At 45.3% G+C, this 16,454-nt stretch overlaps 1 protein-coding gene across 2 annotated transcripts in view; it reads left to right on the top strand.

Annotated features, from left to right (window-relative positions):
* The first annotated feature begins 3,857 nt into the window (after window positions 1-3,857).
* The window catches only part of FAM107A (family with sequence similarity 107 member A), a 32,657-nt gene continuing 20,060 nt past the window's right edge, over window positions 3,858-16,454 (top strand). Inside the window, exon 1 of one of the 2 annotated variants that reach the window (XM_083602572.1) lies at window positions 3,858-4,168. In XM_083602572.1, coding sequence (XP_083458698.1) covers window positions 4,090-4,168 — 79 coding nt within the window. In that variant the 5' untranslated portion in view covers window positions 3,858-4,089. The remainder of the gene's footprint in view (window positions 4,169-16,454) is intronic. The other variant, XR_014545061.1, reaches the window with a different exon arrangement.

The raw sequence follows: 16,454 nt of genomic DNA, 5'->3' as shown, positions 1-16,454 counted from the left end.
AAATGGTGTTCAGTGTTTTCTAGAACAGGGAAGCCCAACTTTTCATATCAAGTAGGCCACAAGAATACTTTAACACAGAACCCGCAGGCTGAAGCCTGCCTTGTTGTGCAGTGGGTGGGAGCAAGGGCAAAATTTGACACGCCGCCCCCAGCCCTGGAACTGCCTTCCCAAAGCCATCTAAGCACGGCACCTAGCATTGGGTAGGAGGTATAAGGCTCTGGTGGGGCCCTAGAGCCCTCACATCTCCTTTTCAAAGCTGGGAAAGCACTAACTAGGCTTTGGGACTAGCAATGACAAACCTAGACAGCATCGTAAAAAGCAGAGACATCACCTTGCCAACAAAGGTCCGTATATTTAAAGCTATGGTTTTCCCAGTAGTGATGTATGGAAGTGAGAGCTGGACCATAAAGAAGGTTGATCGCTGAAGAATTGATGCTTTTGAATTATGGTGCTGGAGGAGACACTTGAGAGTCCCATGGACTGCAAGAAGATCAAACCTATCCATTCTGAAGGAAATCAGCCCTGAGTACTCCCTGAAAGGACAGATCCTGAAGCTGAGGCTCCAATACTTTGGCCACCTCATGAGAAGAGAAGACCCTGGAAAAGACCCTCCCAAATTTTTGGACTAAAACTCCTATCAGCCCCAGCCAACATGACCAACAGACTGACTCGCCAGAGTGGTTTGTTCTCTAGTTATCTCCCGCTTGGACTACTTCAATGCGCTCTACATGGAGCTACCTTTGAAGGTGACTCGGAAACTGCAACTGGTGACTGGGAGCAGCCGCTGAGACCATATAACACCGGTCCTGAAAGACCTACATTGCCTCCCAGTACGTTTCCGAGCACAATTCCAAGTGTTGGTGCTGACCTTTAAAGTCCTAAATGGCCTCAGCCCAGTATACCTGAATGAGTGTCTCCACCCCCATTGTTCAGCCCGGGCACTGAGGTCCAGCGCCGAGGGCCTTCTGGTGGTTCCCTCGCTGCGAGAAGTAAGGTTACAGGGAACCATGCAGAGGGCCTTCCTGGTAGTGGCACCCGCCCTGTGGAATGCCCTCCCATCAGATGTCACGGCAATAAGCAACTATCTTACTTTTAAAAAACATCTGAAGGCAGCCCTAGTTTTTAATGTTTAATGCTGTATTGTGTTTTTAATATTCGGTTGGGAGCCACCCAGAGTGGCTGGGGAAACCCAGCCAGATGGGCAGGTTATAATAATAATAATAATAATAATAATAATAATAATAATACAGTAATGGATGATGGACACTGTAGTCCAGCAATATCTGGAGGCCACCAGCTGGGGAACGACTGCTTCACTCTCATAAGAACGATGGCAGCTAAACTTTGTGCCAGTTGCAGCTTCCAAATGTTTTTGTCAGTGAAGGGGGAATGAAGGATGCTTCCGTGTAGGAGCTGATCTTTAAATGTCCCTTGGCCATTCGCATGGCATGTGAGGTATTGCAAAGCGTCATCTTCACTCGTAGGCGTAAATTAACAGAGAACATGATAAAAAGTTCCTTATTAAGCTCATCTCACTTCCACTCTGCAATACAACACCTTTGCAGCAGCTGTTAACACACTTCTTTTCAGGTTAAGTGGAGGGTCCAGAGCATGATGCTAAGCTACTGTTCAAGCTAAGCAGCAACACAGGAAGATACAGAGGGCTATGTAAGTCATTGCTAGCACCCAGAGGCACAAGGTTGCGCCCAACATTGGGGAGACCCATTGAACGTGTGTGACCTCACAAACTGGCGCATATGGCCATGGGAGAAGCAAAGCCTTCTTGGGGTGTTAATGCTGCAAGCCCCTCCATTGTAGCCTCATGTTGCATATAAACCATATATAAATAAATAAACCATGAATCCTAAAGACACCATTCAAAAAATGTGTACTAGGAGAAATCCGCACAAGATGCTGATGAATTTTCACGTGGACTGTAAGGAACAAACAGAACGCAGACGGGTGTGGAAAAGTGGTGATTGGAACTTAAAAAACAGGAGAAATAGGAAACTGAGAGAAACCAAAATCGATCGATTAATCCATCCCTAGTTGTAAGTTACATTGCTTACTATTGCTACTAACTGGTGAAAGTTTGGGAAGAACCTGGAATATGTACCCTGTATAACATGTGACCCAGCAGCAGCTAAAGCAGAAAAGCGGGGTTGCCATATTCCAAAGCGCAAAAACCTGGACACATCTGGGGCACGCACCCCCCCCATCCTGCATCTCCGTCGCTTGCCCCCTCCCTGCCGCTGACCTCTTCCTCGTCCGCCTGCTTGCGCCCTCCTTCCTTCCCCTCTCTTCCCTTTGCTGTCTTTGCCCTTGTGCTCATGAGACACTGTGTCTCCAGACGATGGGAGGCTGGAGGCACGTGCAAGGCCTGGAGGCCAGAGGAGTCATCACCAGACCTAGCGCTGCCCCCAAAATAAAAAAAAAGTTATTTAACGTAAAATACAAGAATCCGCCCACAGGAGCATGCTGGGCCCCAAAAGAAGCCATGTCCAGGAAAACCTGGATTTATGGCTACCCTAAGGAAAGGCCCTTCCCTGCCCAATGACCTAGCATCAGCCCACCACTTTCCTCACCTGTTGTTGTTCTTGGTCGTTAATTAGCATTTATACCCTGCCCTTCTCCTATAAAGTACCCAGAGCAGCTTGCAGAAAAGAATAACCAGAAAAGTTAAGATGTTTAAAAAAAAAAATAACGGATTTTGCTTACGGGGGACCAGACACGCTACACAATGCCCTCGTAATATGCCCAGAGGCACTTGTTTTACCTTTAATGGGCACATGAGGCAGCAGTTCTTGCCAAAGGATCGCAGGTAGAGTGGAGGGCCCAATCCAGGGCACCGGACCTGGAAAATTCTGTCGGCACAGAATTCCCCGTAAGCCTTGGCAGCCAGAGTTTGTCCCTCCCCACTTATATATTTGCACATATACATATAAATTATCACGTGGCACATTGTGTTATGGGCCTGTGTGTACCCAAAGTCTTTTTAAGCACCTAGCAGCACTCCTCCTCAGTGGCGAGCGGGCTGTGACCCAGAAACAAGGACTCATCATCACTTAGCTTATTTTGACTGAGGACTGTAGGGAACCATCAGCTTCCAGTGTTTCTCAAACTTGGGTCCCCAGCAGTTGTGGAACTACAACTCCCATCATCCCTGACCGCTGGCCCTGCTAGCTAGGGATGATGGGAGTGGTAGTCCAACCATAGTTGGGGTTTGAGAAACGCTGGAAAGGACTGCGGTTCAATGCCAAAGCACCTGTTTTGCGTGCAGAATGTCCCTTATTTATTTATACCCCAGCATCTCGAGGTTGGGCTGGGAGCAGCTCCCACTATTTGGAGCCCTACAGAGCCGCTGTCACTCAGTGTAGACAATAGTGAGTTTAGATGGGTCAGTGGCCTGAGTCAGGATGAGGTAAACTTCATGTGCTCCTATGGCTTTACCCAACAACTTGCTCTCTCTCTCTCTCTCTCTCTGCTGTGACCTGGGTGCTAATTCTGACACTGGCACCTGCTATTCCAGGCGTAGGAGAAAAGCTGCCAACGTTCCTGTCTAAATTGCCATTCTAGCAACTCCTCAGCTCCTTGAAAGCTGGCTTCTATAACTCATTGTTTCGCACCACGCTGCCCACTTGCTAATTTACTTTCCACCTCCCAATATGTGTGTGTATTTCCTGAAATAATAAACACAAAATATTCTTTTTTAGCACTGAAGGCACTGACAAAGTTCACAGCATGGACAACAAACATAGTGCAAAAGGGAGTCTTAAGAGGTGTGGGCTGATGTGCTTTCTCTTTTTTTGCACAGTAAGTAATGTATCACAGGATCTGAGGGAAAAGGTTTTTGTTAGAGCAGAATGTGCTTGTCAGCAGGGGAGGGCCGCAACTATAGAGCCGCTCGCAGGGTCACGTGACCGCTTATTCTCGTTGCCTCTGAAAAGGTCTTTGCAGAAGTGAAAGAGCTTAGCGGTATACTGCCAAAAAGTCATGCACGCTTAGAAACATGCCGAGGTGCGGGAAAGAGGGAGAGGCTTAAGGCAGTGCCAGGGAGCTGAGGGAGAGAGAGCGACCAAGACCTGAATAATGAGCCAGAGGATGGAAGACCAGGTGAGGATCCCACCTGGGGCGACTGGACTTTACAGAGCAATGCTAGTCAAATCAGGTAAGTGCAAACATGAGGGAGCTTTCTGAGCAGCACAGTGCAAGATATCTATATGACACTGGGTTTGTAGCAGAGCAGGCACACACCTATTTTCTTTGACAACAGGGATTGTAGCTCTCACACTGCCTAGGAATTTCTCTCTTGGATTGCAGAATCCCTCTTGTATACGAATGGGTCCCCCTTTTGTTTTTCCGACTGAATTTCGCTATCCTGAGATGTCCGATTTTGGTGGCAGATTCTTTTAAATCTTTCTCAGCTGCAGAAGATTTCGCTGTGCATAGTTGTAGCATTACACAACTTGAAAACTTATCAGGCTAATTGCATTTAGAAAGATATTTTCTTTCTTTCTTTCTTTCTTTCTTTCTTTCTTTCTTTCTTTCTTTCTTTCTGGAAGACTGCCAGCAAATAAACCCTTGCTGAACTTTCTGTGACAATTTGCTCTGCGCTCAGCTGGGGCTGAGGGAGTGAACCCTGTTTCTGCGAGGTGTCTAGTTAATTATCTAATTAATGATGACGTGATGATGCAAATCGGTAGTTTTTGTATTGTTCCCGGACACCCGTCGCTGCTTAGCAAAAGTAAATAGTTGTTTTGATCATTTAGTACTTCTTCATCTTGAGTATATCGTATCAGCAGGACTGGAGAGATTCGTTTTATACTCTTTAGAGGTGAGGAATCAATATTGCTGCACTGCTTCTTTGCAATTATATTTTTAGAAAAATATTGCTGGCTACTGGAGTGGTTTTGGTGAACAGTAGCATGCTTGACATTTCAGAGAGGCATTTAAAATCATCCGCTGTGTTAACTCATCAGGGGAAGGAGAAATATGTAACTTGGCATGTTTATATGACTGCAGTCTTTTAGACCTTTCTTTTCCCAGAGAAGATAGAACTCTGCACTCAAATAGGAAGTTGGATTGCACCTGTATTAGCTAAGGTTGGGTTCCCATGTGCATAACCTGGTTTAGCCAGGTGCATGTGCAATAGGGTTTAATCTTCCTTTACCTCGAGATCTGATAAGGAGTAAGGACAATGACCCAAGATGAAGTCAGCCTCAGTTTCCAGACGCCTTGCTGCATTATGAATACGGGCAAATTAGATGGGGTTAATTATTTAGTGTTTCACATGCGGACCACACAAAGGGGGCTCGGCCCTTCCTTCGGGAGCTTTTGTTCCTGAAAAAAAGGGCATCGCCTGACATTCGGGTCAGTGACGGGAGAGCAAATGGTGTCCCGTCAAAAGTTATGCTCAGTTTTTTTGCTGGCAGATAACAGGCATGGTGTGGGAATCTCAGCGCAAGCCAAACTCCCACAAGCTGCTGAAGCAAAAGCTCTGTGATTAAAGGAATAGCTCAGAGTCACTGTTGGCTTAAATGGGCATATCGTGCGAGAAGTTTGGAGATGATTGGATAGGCAATTAATTGCAGAGACAATTGGTTGAAAAGAATTAAGGGTCACCAAGGTTTGCATCAGCCTACCTAATCCCCAAACTCATGCGACTCCATGCCTACAAGAAATTCCTTATTCAGGGAATTAGGAAGAGGAGTGAATGTACTTGCACAGGGCTGCCCTAGAATTGAAGTGGTCAGGGAAACTTATGCATGTAGGAACTCTTCTGTACACACTGAAAAGCACGTAAAGCTTTGGCCTGGAGTCTATGTAGTTCAGTTCACAAGTGTGGAATCTTGTTCCATTCAGTGTCTGTCCTGAAAATCAAAGCTTTGGTTTTGTGTTTTTTTTAAAAAAGAAAAAGAATCAAGGTCCTAGACCTCATGATTGCAAATAAATCTTGGGCATGGTACAGTGGTACCTCAGGTTAAGTACTTAATTCATTCCGGAGGTCCATTCTTAACCTGAAACACCACTTTAGCTAATGGGGCCTCCTGCTGTCGCTGCGCGATTTCTGTTCTCATCCTGAAGCAAAGTTCTTAACCCGAGGTACTATTTCTGGGTTAGTGGAGTCTGTAACCTGAAGCGTATGTAACCTGAAGCGTATGTAACCCGAGGTACCAACTGTATTTGATTAGCAAATACTCCAAAATTAGAGTAGGAATGTACCTTAGGAGACAGGGCATTAACTGTTTCTCCTAGTCCTTTATCAGGCTGAGTATACAAGGTACATTTAAAGCACATGTATCTCCCCCCCCTTCAAAGAATCATGGGAGCTGTAGTTTATCCCTCGCAGAGCTACAACTCCGATCACGCTTAACAAACTCTCCCCATAGGTTATAGTGGCAAATTACCTCAGTCCTCATGCATTCATCCCATTGCTTTTCAAAATAAATAAAAAAGCTCAAAATGTTGGCTGTGCAACAAGGTAAGTAAACAAAAGAAGAAGTAAATTTATGCAAGTGTTCTTAATTTGCAAAATTTACTGGGGACAAAAACTCCATGTTGCAATTCTGTTCATCATCATCATTATTATTATGTATTAAATTCGTATACCGCCTTTCTTCTGAAGATCACAGGACAGTTTACAACATAAAAAACAAATATACAAAATGCATCGCATAATAACAACAACCCCCACCCACAAACACATTTAAAAGGCCATATATGATTTAATCAGCCAAGGCCCTGCTTATAAAGCAGTGTTTTCCCCTGATGCCTAACGTTTCGTAACTTTTGAGCATTTGCAAACTCTTCCGGGTTCACAGGTTCTTGTGCTCGCAGAATACAACGGTTTCCCACCCGTGTTCCAAACCTCCTACCAGCTCCCTGCCTCTCTCCAGCACAGCCCTGCGATCTTCTATATCTCCGTTTCCAAAACAGGACCACAGGACATCCAGCTGCCAGAGGTCTGGTTGCAAAGGTTGCGTCCATTGCAGGCAGCCTAATTAAGAGACTAAAAAGGGCCCCATTTCTGGATCATACAAAAGGCCCATCAATTCCACAGTACAGTTCCCACACGGTTGCCAATTAGATACCGCTGGGAAGCCCTCAAGCTCTTGTCGGCCGTTGCTTCCCACTGAGTGATATACTAACTCTGAAAATGGAGGTTCCATTTTGCCGCCGCAACTGACAACCACCGATAGACCCATCTTCCTCCTCTACCACCACTCATGTGTCTTATCCCCCTTTATAGCCATCCAAGCTAGTCACCACCAGCAGCAAATTCCGTACATTAATTTGAAAGAAACAGGGCAACGTTGGATGTTGCCTTATAGCTCAATATTGCCCACGCTGACTGGCAGTGGGCATACCTGAAGGAGCGTCTCCACCCCCAACATTCAGCCCGGACACTGAGGTCCAGCGCCGAGGGCCTCCTGGCGGTTCCCTCGCTGCAAGAAGTGAGGTTACAGGGAACCAGGCAGAGGGCCTTCTCGGTAGTGGCACCCGCCCTGTGGAACACCCTCCCTTCAGATGTGAAGGAAATAAACAGCTATCTTCTCTTTAAAAGACATCTGAAGGCAGCCCTGTTTAGGGAAGTTTTTAATATTTAATGCTGTATTGTTTTTAACACTTGATTGGAAGCTGCCCAGAGTGGCTGGGGAAACTCAGCCAGATGGACGGGGTACCAATTATTATTATTATTATTATTATTATTATTATTATTATTATTATTATTAGGCAGCTTTCCAGGGATCCAGCCAGGATTTCCCCAGACTTCCTCACCTGGAGATGCCAGGGACTGAACCTTTTTCATGCAAGGCAAATGCTGTACCACTGAGCCACACAGTCTGTATAAAATATTTCCACGTTAATAATAATAATAGTAATAATAATTTATTGGTACCCCGTCCATCTGGCTGGGATTCCCCAGCCACTATGGGCAGCTTCCAACAAAGATTAAAAATACATTAAAATGTCACACATTAAAAACTTCCCTAATCAGGGCTGCCTTCAAATGTCTTCTAAAAGTCAGATAGTTGTTTATTTCCTTGACATCTGATGGGAGGGTGTTCCACAAGGCGGGTGCCACTACCAAGAAGGCCCTCTGCCTGGTTCCCTGTAACTTCACTTCTCGCAATGAGGGAACCGCCAGAAGGCCCTCGGAGCTGGACCTCAGTCTCTGGGATGAACAATGGGGGTGGAGATGCTTCTTCAGGTATAAGTGGCTCGCCATGCAGATCAAGGGATATCTGCCAGGTCACCCCAGGGATGGGGCTTTTATTGTCTTTGTTTGTTTGTTTTACTACTTTTAATGATGTGGGGAAATTGTCCCTTTTCCTCTGTATGTTAAGATCATGTTAAGACCTTCAGGTGGCAGCCCTAATCAGATAATGTGGTGATAAGCAGAAGTGGGGGAAGAACAGGGTCAAGGAAAGGAGGCTGCAGCAGAATGTCTTGGCCTGTGGTGTGCATTAGTTCCACTGTCCAGCACATTCGCCGTCTGAGGTAAAGAAAAGCTGTTACTTATCCCTCAGCCTTTGCTTTAAAAGGTCCACTGGTGCCCTCCAGGGACTACAACTCCCATCATTCCTGAGCATTGGCCATGCTGGGAGCAGGGCTGTCTTAACCATTGGTGCTAGGGGTGCACGGCACCCAGGCGCCAGGCTCTCAGGGGCGCCAGGCTGAGAGTCCAGGGCCGAGTGTTAGAGTCCAGGGAAAAACTGCCCACGGCCGAGTGGAGCTGAGCCCGTCAGAGCACCGCAGGCTCTTCTGCGGGCGGCTCTTTCCTGGACTCCAACACTTGCCCCTGAACTCACGTCAAGCCGCCCACAGCAGAAGAGCCTGCGGCACTCCGACGGGCTCTGCTTGGCTCGGCTGTTGGCTCTTGCCCCAGCTGCACGGCGGCTAACTGTTTAAACGCCGCGCCCGGAGCGCCGTGTAACGTTCTGGGCACTGTGTGATGCATCCTGTTGCATGCGCCGAGCTGTGGGTTCCTTCCTGGCTTTTCCGCTGTCGGCACACTCTCCCAGCGCCACCCAACGTGGGGTGCCAGCGTGAGAATGCAAGTGGCAGCAGAGGAAACATCTCCAGACGGGATCTGCCGCACGCCAACAGTGCCGACGGCAGCAAAAAATCCCAATGAATAGGAGCATGCGGATCCCGTCCAGAGATCTTTCCTCCACTGCCACTTGCATTCTGCGCTGGCATCCCACGTTGGGTGGTGCTGGGAGCATGCGCAGACAGCGGAAAAGCCAGCAAAGGAACCCGCAGCTTGGCGCACGCAACAGGATGTGTCGCGCAGTGCCCACAACGTTACATGACGCTCCGGGCGCTGTGTTTGTAGCCGAAACAGCCGCCATGCAGCGGGGGGGTGGGAAGCAGCAGGCGAACAGCAACCTAGGGGCGCCGGGCAGATCTTTGCGCCCCGGCGCCGCATATGCTTAAGACGGCTCTGGATGGGAGTTGAAGTTCAACGAAATCTGGAGGGTACCAGTTTGAAGAAGGCTGTGGTGCATTTCTATTAGCATGCCTAAGACAGGTGTGTTACTGAGGCACTAAATCAAGCACAGAATGTAAAGTATGTCTCTGGCGGCATACACACCCTACCTTTAGAGCACATGGTCTCCCCCCCCAAAAATACTGGGAACTCTAGTCCTCCCGGAGCTATAATTCCCAACACCCTTAAAAAACTACAGTTCCCAGGATACCTTGTGGAGATGCGCTTTAAATGTGCTTAAAAGTGTGGTTCGTACCCAGGTTCAATCTAACAATGAGGCTGGGCGGGAGGTTGCCTAGATTGCAGGATATTTCACATTTCTCGCCTTCAGTATTCTCAAAAAGGCATTAATATTGTGGTTTGGGCATTATGGTAACTTTAAAAGCAAGGGGATTAATCGACTCTTCATCTGGCAAACCACCCTAGCCCTAATCTTTCAGAAATCCGACTCATTTCTTTGCTGATCTGCGAATACAATAAGGCTGCAATCCTAAACACGTTTTACTAGGCCGTAGGCCCCATTGTACAAAGCACGTTGGCTTGCACTGTGGAAACTGCAAAGCAGAACCTTCAGAAACAATGGGGGGGATTGTGTGCTGTGAAGTTTTGCCTCTTTTGTGTCAGCTTGCGGAATGGAAATGAAATAAATTATCAGCCACTCCTCAGCCGCATGAAAACTATCTCTTGGCATTTGGCTTTTTGACACAGTGGAATGTGTATCCTGTTTGCAGACTTGAAAACATGTCATAAGAGTCCAGATGCACTTGGTGCCCACAAAATCATATGGGTTTTTATCACCAGCCCCCCCACAGTAACCCACTTACCTGACCACAAAATGTAGAATTAAGGACCAGGGTCCCACCTCTGACCACATACTCAAAATTTGATTTTACTATCAAACTGGCCTCTTACCCAGTTGCAGCCCGTTATGTAAGGGCCTTGGCTCCATGGGGGAAAAGGCTTCTCCATCCTAGGCCTGTCTGTTTGGGAATTCCCCCAACCGGCCACAAAGGAGGGCAGGACAGCCCGCCATCAACTGGAATTCAGGTTTGCCAATCATTGGCCAGAGAGGGCAAGGCTTGGGTGACAGACCAGAATGAAATCCTCACCATCTTAATTTAAAAGGGGGGGGGGGGGAGCTGCCCTTTTTCATTTTGGCCATCTTCCTTTATTCATTCATTAAATTTCCGTCAAAGGATCCCAGGCTGGCAAACTTCAGAGCTGAAGGCAATTAAAACAGTGTATAGTTAAAATAAAACATATTTAAAATATTTAGAACATCTATGAACGTTTAGAAACAATCACATACCCCCACCGTTACGAATTTCACGGTTGCCATGGCCTGTGTCTATCAGCCGTCAGATGCCTGGGTAAACAGGAATGTTTTTAAAAACCACTTGGAGCCACTGCCAAGAAGACCCTGTTGCAGAGGAAATCCATCCAGGCCGTAACTTGAGGCACCACCACCAAGAGGGCCTCTCCTGATAGGGCCCGAGGTGGTTGATATTTAAACAATCCAATTTGCTAATCTGCTGCAAATCCTTTAGAAATCAATCAGTAGATCCTGATCTACCCATACCATGGAGTGTGAGACTGAGCTGCTAACTAAACCAATTAGGAATAAGCTCCATTGAATTCAATGGGATTTACTTCTAAGTATACATGGTTAGTTAGGATTGTGCTGTAAGTCAGCCATTCCCAATTGTACTGTAACTGAGTTGGGCTTCAGCAGACTTGTAAAATAGGGATATTCTTCTACACCTTCAAAATCTCCACAGTGCTTGGTATTCCTGCTTTTCAAGAGGAGGTGAGGCACTGTACTTCATTCTCTCTCTCTTTCTCTCTTTTTTTAAGGCATTATTTCTAAAATCCATTTTATTTGGACAAGGCTTTTTTGACAGAGTTCGGAAAATATCAGATTTGGTCACCGAAACCTTGAAAAGGAGGAGGGAGAGTTCAAGTTGGCATGGAAACCCTTTTGTATTTAATATCTGTACTTTGGCAGGCAAAATGCTACTTTTGTTTAATAGCCCACTGTAATGTCAGCTTCTTGGAAACACCAACTGTGTTAGTCAAGGAGAAAAGATTCCAAGTCTCACTTCTCGGGGACGTATATTGTCTCTGTACTTGAAGTAATGCCCCTTTCTCTGGAAAGTAACCTGAGAGCTTCAGTTTGCTGTTAAAGGAGAACTGGGGCGGCTGTTTCAGAAAGCACTATTGCAAAGGGCTTTGCGACAGCATCCACACGCCCTTTTCAGCCTCCAGAGACTGAAACAGGAGCATGGGGAGTTGTCTTAAAGGCCTTAGCAAAAATGGTATTTGAAGCAGTCCCAGGCTTCTCCCTTAAGAGAGCAGGCAGGTACTGATGGTGGGGGAGAGAAGGCTCCTTTCTCCTCTCTTGTCACCCACCTACCCACTTGCTTAAAGCAGAGCTGCTTCAAAGAGTGCTTTTGCAAAGAGCTTTAACGCCGATGAGTAGGGGTAAAATTCTGCTGCCTTGGCTGTTTCCTGCTGGGAACATGGTGTGCAGCTAATTCAGGACTAAACCCTGACCTCCCACCCATAAACTGACCAGTGATGTCAGCTAGTGGGCAGGTGGGTGTGTTTTGGGGAAAATGGCCTTGCAGGCAAAATTGGACCCATTATTGGGCCTGTGGGATGACAGTTCCCCATCCCTAGTATACAGGATATCAGTGGAGGGACAGGGACTACTGGAGACATGAAAATAAACTGAAAATTAACGGACTGCATTCAAGAAGTTCATTGACAAAGTTGTGCAACAAGATATTAAGGGGACCGACTTCCAATTTAAGTTAAATCAAATGAAATGGTCTTGATTTTTGTCCAGTGGTGGTGTATCGCCTCTCAGCGGGGGATGTCATTTTCCCTTTCTTTCTCTTACAAATAATGGGGAAGATGCTCTGTCATAGCACTGTTTGCACTAGGTAATTCTGTTGGCAGTGAGGAACACCACAGCCCTGGCTACTTATTTTGGTTGCAGCTTTTTTTAAAGTAAGAAAAACTGTGAAATAGTCTGTTGCTTCACCTGATGTGGTAAATCCACTCCCTCCAATATGGTAATTCACTCCCTCCAACGTTAGAATTTCGCCTTTGAGGGCTACTTTTGCTTCGCCCTCCTGAAGGCATAAAAAAAAAAAATCACTGTCCAATTACTTTAGTTTAGCGCTAATTTAAATAGTGGCTTCAGGCAACACAGCATATAGCCCTGAGTTACCCAGCAACACCTTATGCTGTGGCCAAAACCCTTCAGTATTGTTCAGTAACAAATAAGCTCTGTTCAGCCAAGGTCCCCTGAAAAATTAATTAATAGCTTCCTCTTTGTAGCTTCTTGCCATTCTGTTGCTTCCTGTTCAGTATGACTGTGAGGAATAATGATTAAGTACCTCTTAATTAATAAGCTCCTCCACTGCAGTAGAGCTTTGACTACATCATCTTCCATTTCCCCCTTTTCTTAGGTAGCTAAAACAATATAATTTTGCTACAAAAGAAAGAAAACAAAATGTAATAAAAGAAAGCCAGCCGTTAAAGCTTCTCCCTGCAGTGAACAGAACCTGCCTAATTAAGGAGCAATTAGTCACTTATCGCCCAGCTATGCTGAACAGGAAACAATTAAAGGAGCAGAAACCAAGCTTTTAACTAAAGAAAAGTCTTCCCTAAAAATGTTAGCATGAGAGACAAAGGATGAAATGGTGAAAACGGCAATGATCAATTGGGCTATAGATGTGGGCCACAATATAGAGTTAGATTTGTGGGGGAAGCTGTGGGAAAAGAGGATTAAAATTCACGGCGTGCTATGGCTCTTAAGGAAAATTATTGGAAAATGATTTACAGATCATACCTGTCGCCAAATGAATTAGCAAAAATGTATAAGTCAGAATCAGATAAATATTGGAAGTGTACAGGTACAGATGGAACCTTTTGTCACATGTGGTGGACCTGTAGAGTACTTACCGTATTTTTCACTCTATAAGATGCACCAGACCATAAGACGCACCTAGTTTTTGGAGGAGGAAAACAAGAAAAAAAATATTCTGAATCTCAGAAGCCAGAACAGCAAGAGGGATTGCTGCGCAGCGAAAGCAGCGATCCCTCTTGCTGTTCTGGCTTCTGGGATAGCTGCGCAGCCTGCATTCGCTCCATAAGACGCACACACATTTCCCCTTATTTTTAGGAGGGAAAAAGTGGGTCTTATAGAGCAAAAAATACCGTAAATAATATTGGGAAATGATATATAATGAATTGAAAAAAGTATTTCGGAAGACCTTTCCAAAGAGGCCTTCCTGTTAGGAATAATGAGGTCCAAGGTACCAAGTAAACAAACAAATTTGTTTATGTATGCCACTACAGCAGCGAGAATACTATATGCACGAAAACTGAGAGAGAAGATCGTACCTACGAAGGAGGAGTGGCAGATGAAATGGAATACGCAGAATTAGCAAGAAGAGGAAAGATTTAAAGAGGAGTGGAAGCCGTTTGTAGACTACCTAAAATACCATTGCAAAAATGTTAGAGCTTTAGTTGGTTTGGAGTAAGCTCAGCAGTTAAAGCTTATAATGAGAAGAATTTGAATGTTTAAATAGTTAGGAAAAATAGAATATGCAGCAGGAATGGGAAACTTTAGGGAGCCATGGAAGGCTGGACGGGAAGTTGATGGAATAGAATTATGGATTGACGTAATGTATCTATTGCTTCTTCTCCAGTTCTGTATTTTGTACTCTTATGAATTCATAAATAAATAAAACAGTCAGCAGTGCTTTGATACTGGCCAGGCTGGGTTGCAATTACATTTTGTTGTGGGAAAAACATGGAAGGAAAGCATACATTCCTCAGGAAGCTGCCAGTCAGTGTAGACCAGGCATCCCCAACCTTCGGCCCTCCAGATGTTTTGGACTACAATTCCCATCATCCCTGACTTCTGGTCCTGTTAGCTAATAATAATAATAATAACAAATTTTGGGGGGACGCGGGGGGCGCTGTGGCTTAAACCACAGAGCCTAGGACTTGCCGATCAGAAGGTCGGTGGTTCGAATCCCTGTGATGGGGTGAGCTCCCGTTGCTCGGTCCCTGCTCCTGCCCACCTAGCAGTTCGAAAGCACATCCAAGTGCAAGTAGATAAATAGGTACCGCTCTGGCGGGAAGGTAAACGGCGTTTCCGTGTGCTGCTCTGGTTCACCAGAAGCAGCTTAGTCATGCTGGCCACATGACCCAGAAGCTGTACGCCAGCTCCCTCGGCCAATAAAGCGAGATGAGCGCCACAACCCCAGAGTCGGTCACGACTGGACCTAATGGTCAGGGGTCCCTTTACCTTACTAATAATAAATTTTTATTTATACCCCGCCCTTCCCGGTTCAAAAACCAGGCTCAGGGCGGCTAACAACAAATTTAAAACACTTAATTATAAAAGCAGCATAAAATACAGTATAAAAACATGAATAACAATAAAATTCAAAAATCAGTTTAGGGGAATTAAGCATTAGATAATCCCCAGGGCTAGCTGTCTGAACTGGTCCTACTTGGGCCAGCAAGGAGACCAGGGGAGAATTAGCTGTGGGGTCTCAGAGCGGGTGATCTTCATAAAAGGGGAGGGGAGGGAAATAAAAGATCAGGCTGAATTCAAATTAAAGGCCAGGCGGAATAGCATTGTCTTACAGGCCTGATGGAAGGAGGTTAAATCCTGAAGGGCCGTAGTCTCATGGGACAGAGCATTCCACCAGGTCGGAGCCATCACTGAGAAGGCCCTGGCCCTGGTGGAGGATAGCCTGACTTCCTTAGGGCCCGGGACCTCTAAACTATGGTTATTCATGGACCTTAAGGTCCTCTGTAGGACATAACAGGAGAGGCGGTCCTGTAGATATGAGGGCCCTAAGCCACAAATGGATCATGGGAGTTGTAGGCCAAAACATCTGGAGAACTGCAGGTTGGGGGTGCCTGGTGTAGACAGTACTGAGCTAAAGGGATCGCCAGTATGACATAAGACAGCATCCTATGCTCCTAAAGCAGTGGAAATGCAATTTGTCAGCCATGATGTGTTCTGGATTCTCCGTAAAAAAAAGTTGAGTAAGCTCAATATAGCACTTCCAGAGAAAAGGTTAGTGTTGAAGCCACGTTCGTACCACAGTGCAAAATCCTGGTCAGCAACACAATTCTAAAGATATCAGCAGAGCTGTAGGCGGTATGGTTTAATAGCTGGAAGTATCAGAGGAATTGATCGTCCTCCTAATTAAAAAAAGATTTAAAGAAGTGGTGCTTTTAGCTTAGATAAAAAACATCTAATGATGGCGATGAAAGATTTAGGAGATCAAGAATTAAATTCCCAGGTATCAGAAAAAGGTTATTTATGTATGCAACAACTGCGGCCTGTGTTTCATTAGCCCCAAAATGGAAAATGAGCGAGGTCCCAACTAAAGAAGAATGGAAACTTCAAGTTGACAGAATACGCACAACTTGCAGACTTAACATATAGAATAAGAGAACAAGAAGAGCATACGTTTAAAGAAGATTGGAAAACGTTTATTGAATATATGGGAAATAATTGTGTACAGCTGAAAACGCTGGCAGCATTAAAATAAATTCAACAGTGTAAATAAGCTGTGTAATAATGGAAAACCAATTGGTATAGTTTTTGTAAAATATCCAAGGATATAAGATATGCAAAATGAACCATGGAAAGAGAAGAAGCGAGGTCATTGATATCTTAAGTATGTAAAAAAATTATCTGAAATTGTAAAACAGAAAATTTAATAAAAATGGTATTTATTCCTTTAAAAAAAGAATGATGTAGAAAATTTGCTTAGGGAACATTTTTCATCCTCTGTCAAAGCGCAAGAACTTGCGCTCACTTAATAGAATTAATAGGCAACAGCTTTTAGCAAATGACAATGCTTCTTTATGCAGCCTATTTTTATCTTGCCACAAAACATGGAAGTGGCCTTTTTAGCGT

This window comes from Podarcis filfolensis (assembly GCF_964270895.1).
Source record: "Podarcis filfolensis genome assembly, chromosome: 2".
In the NCBI taxonomy this organism is placed as follows: Eukaryota; Metazoa; Chordata; class Lepidosauria; order Squamata; family Lacertidae; genus Podarcis; species Podarcis filfolensis.
Note: the sequence above shows the minus strand (reverse complement) of the source record. Positions and strands in the feature narration are given on the sequence as shown.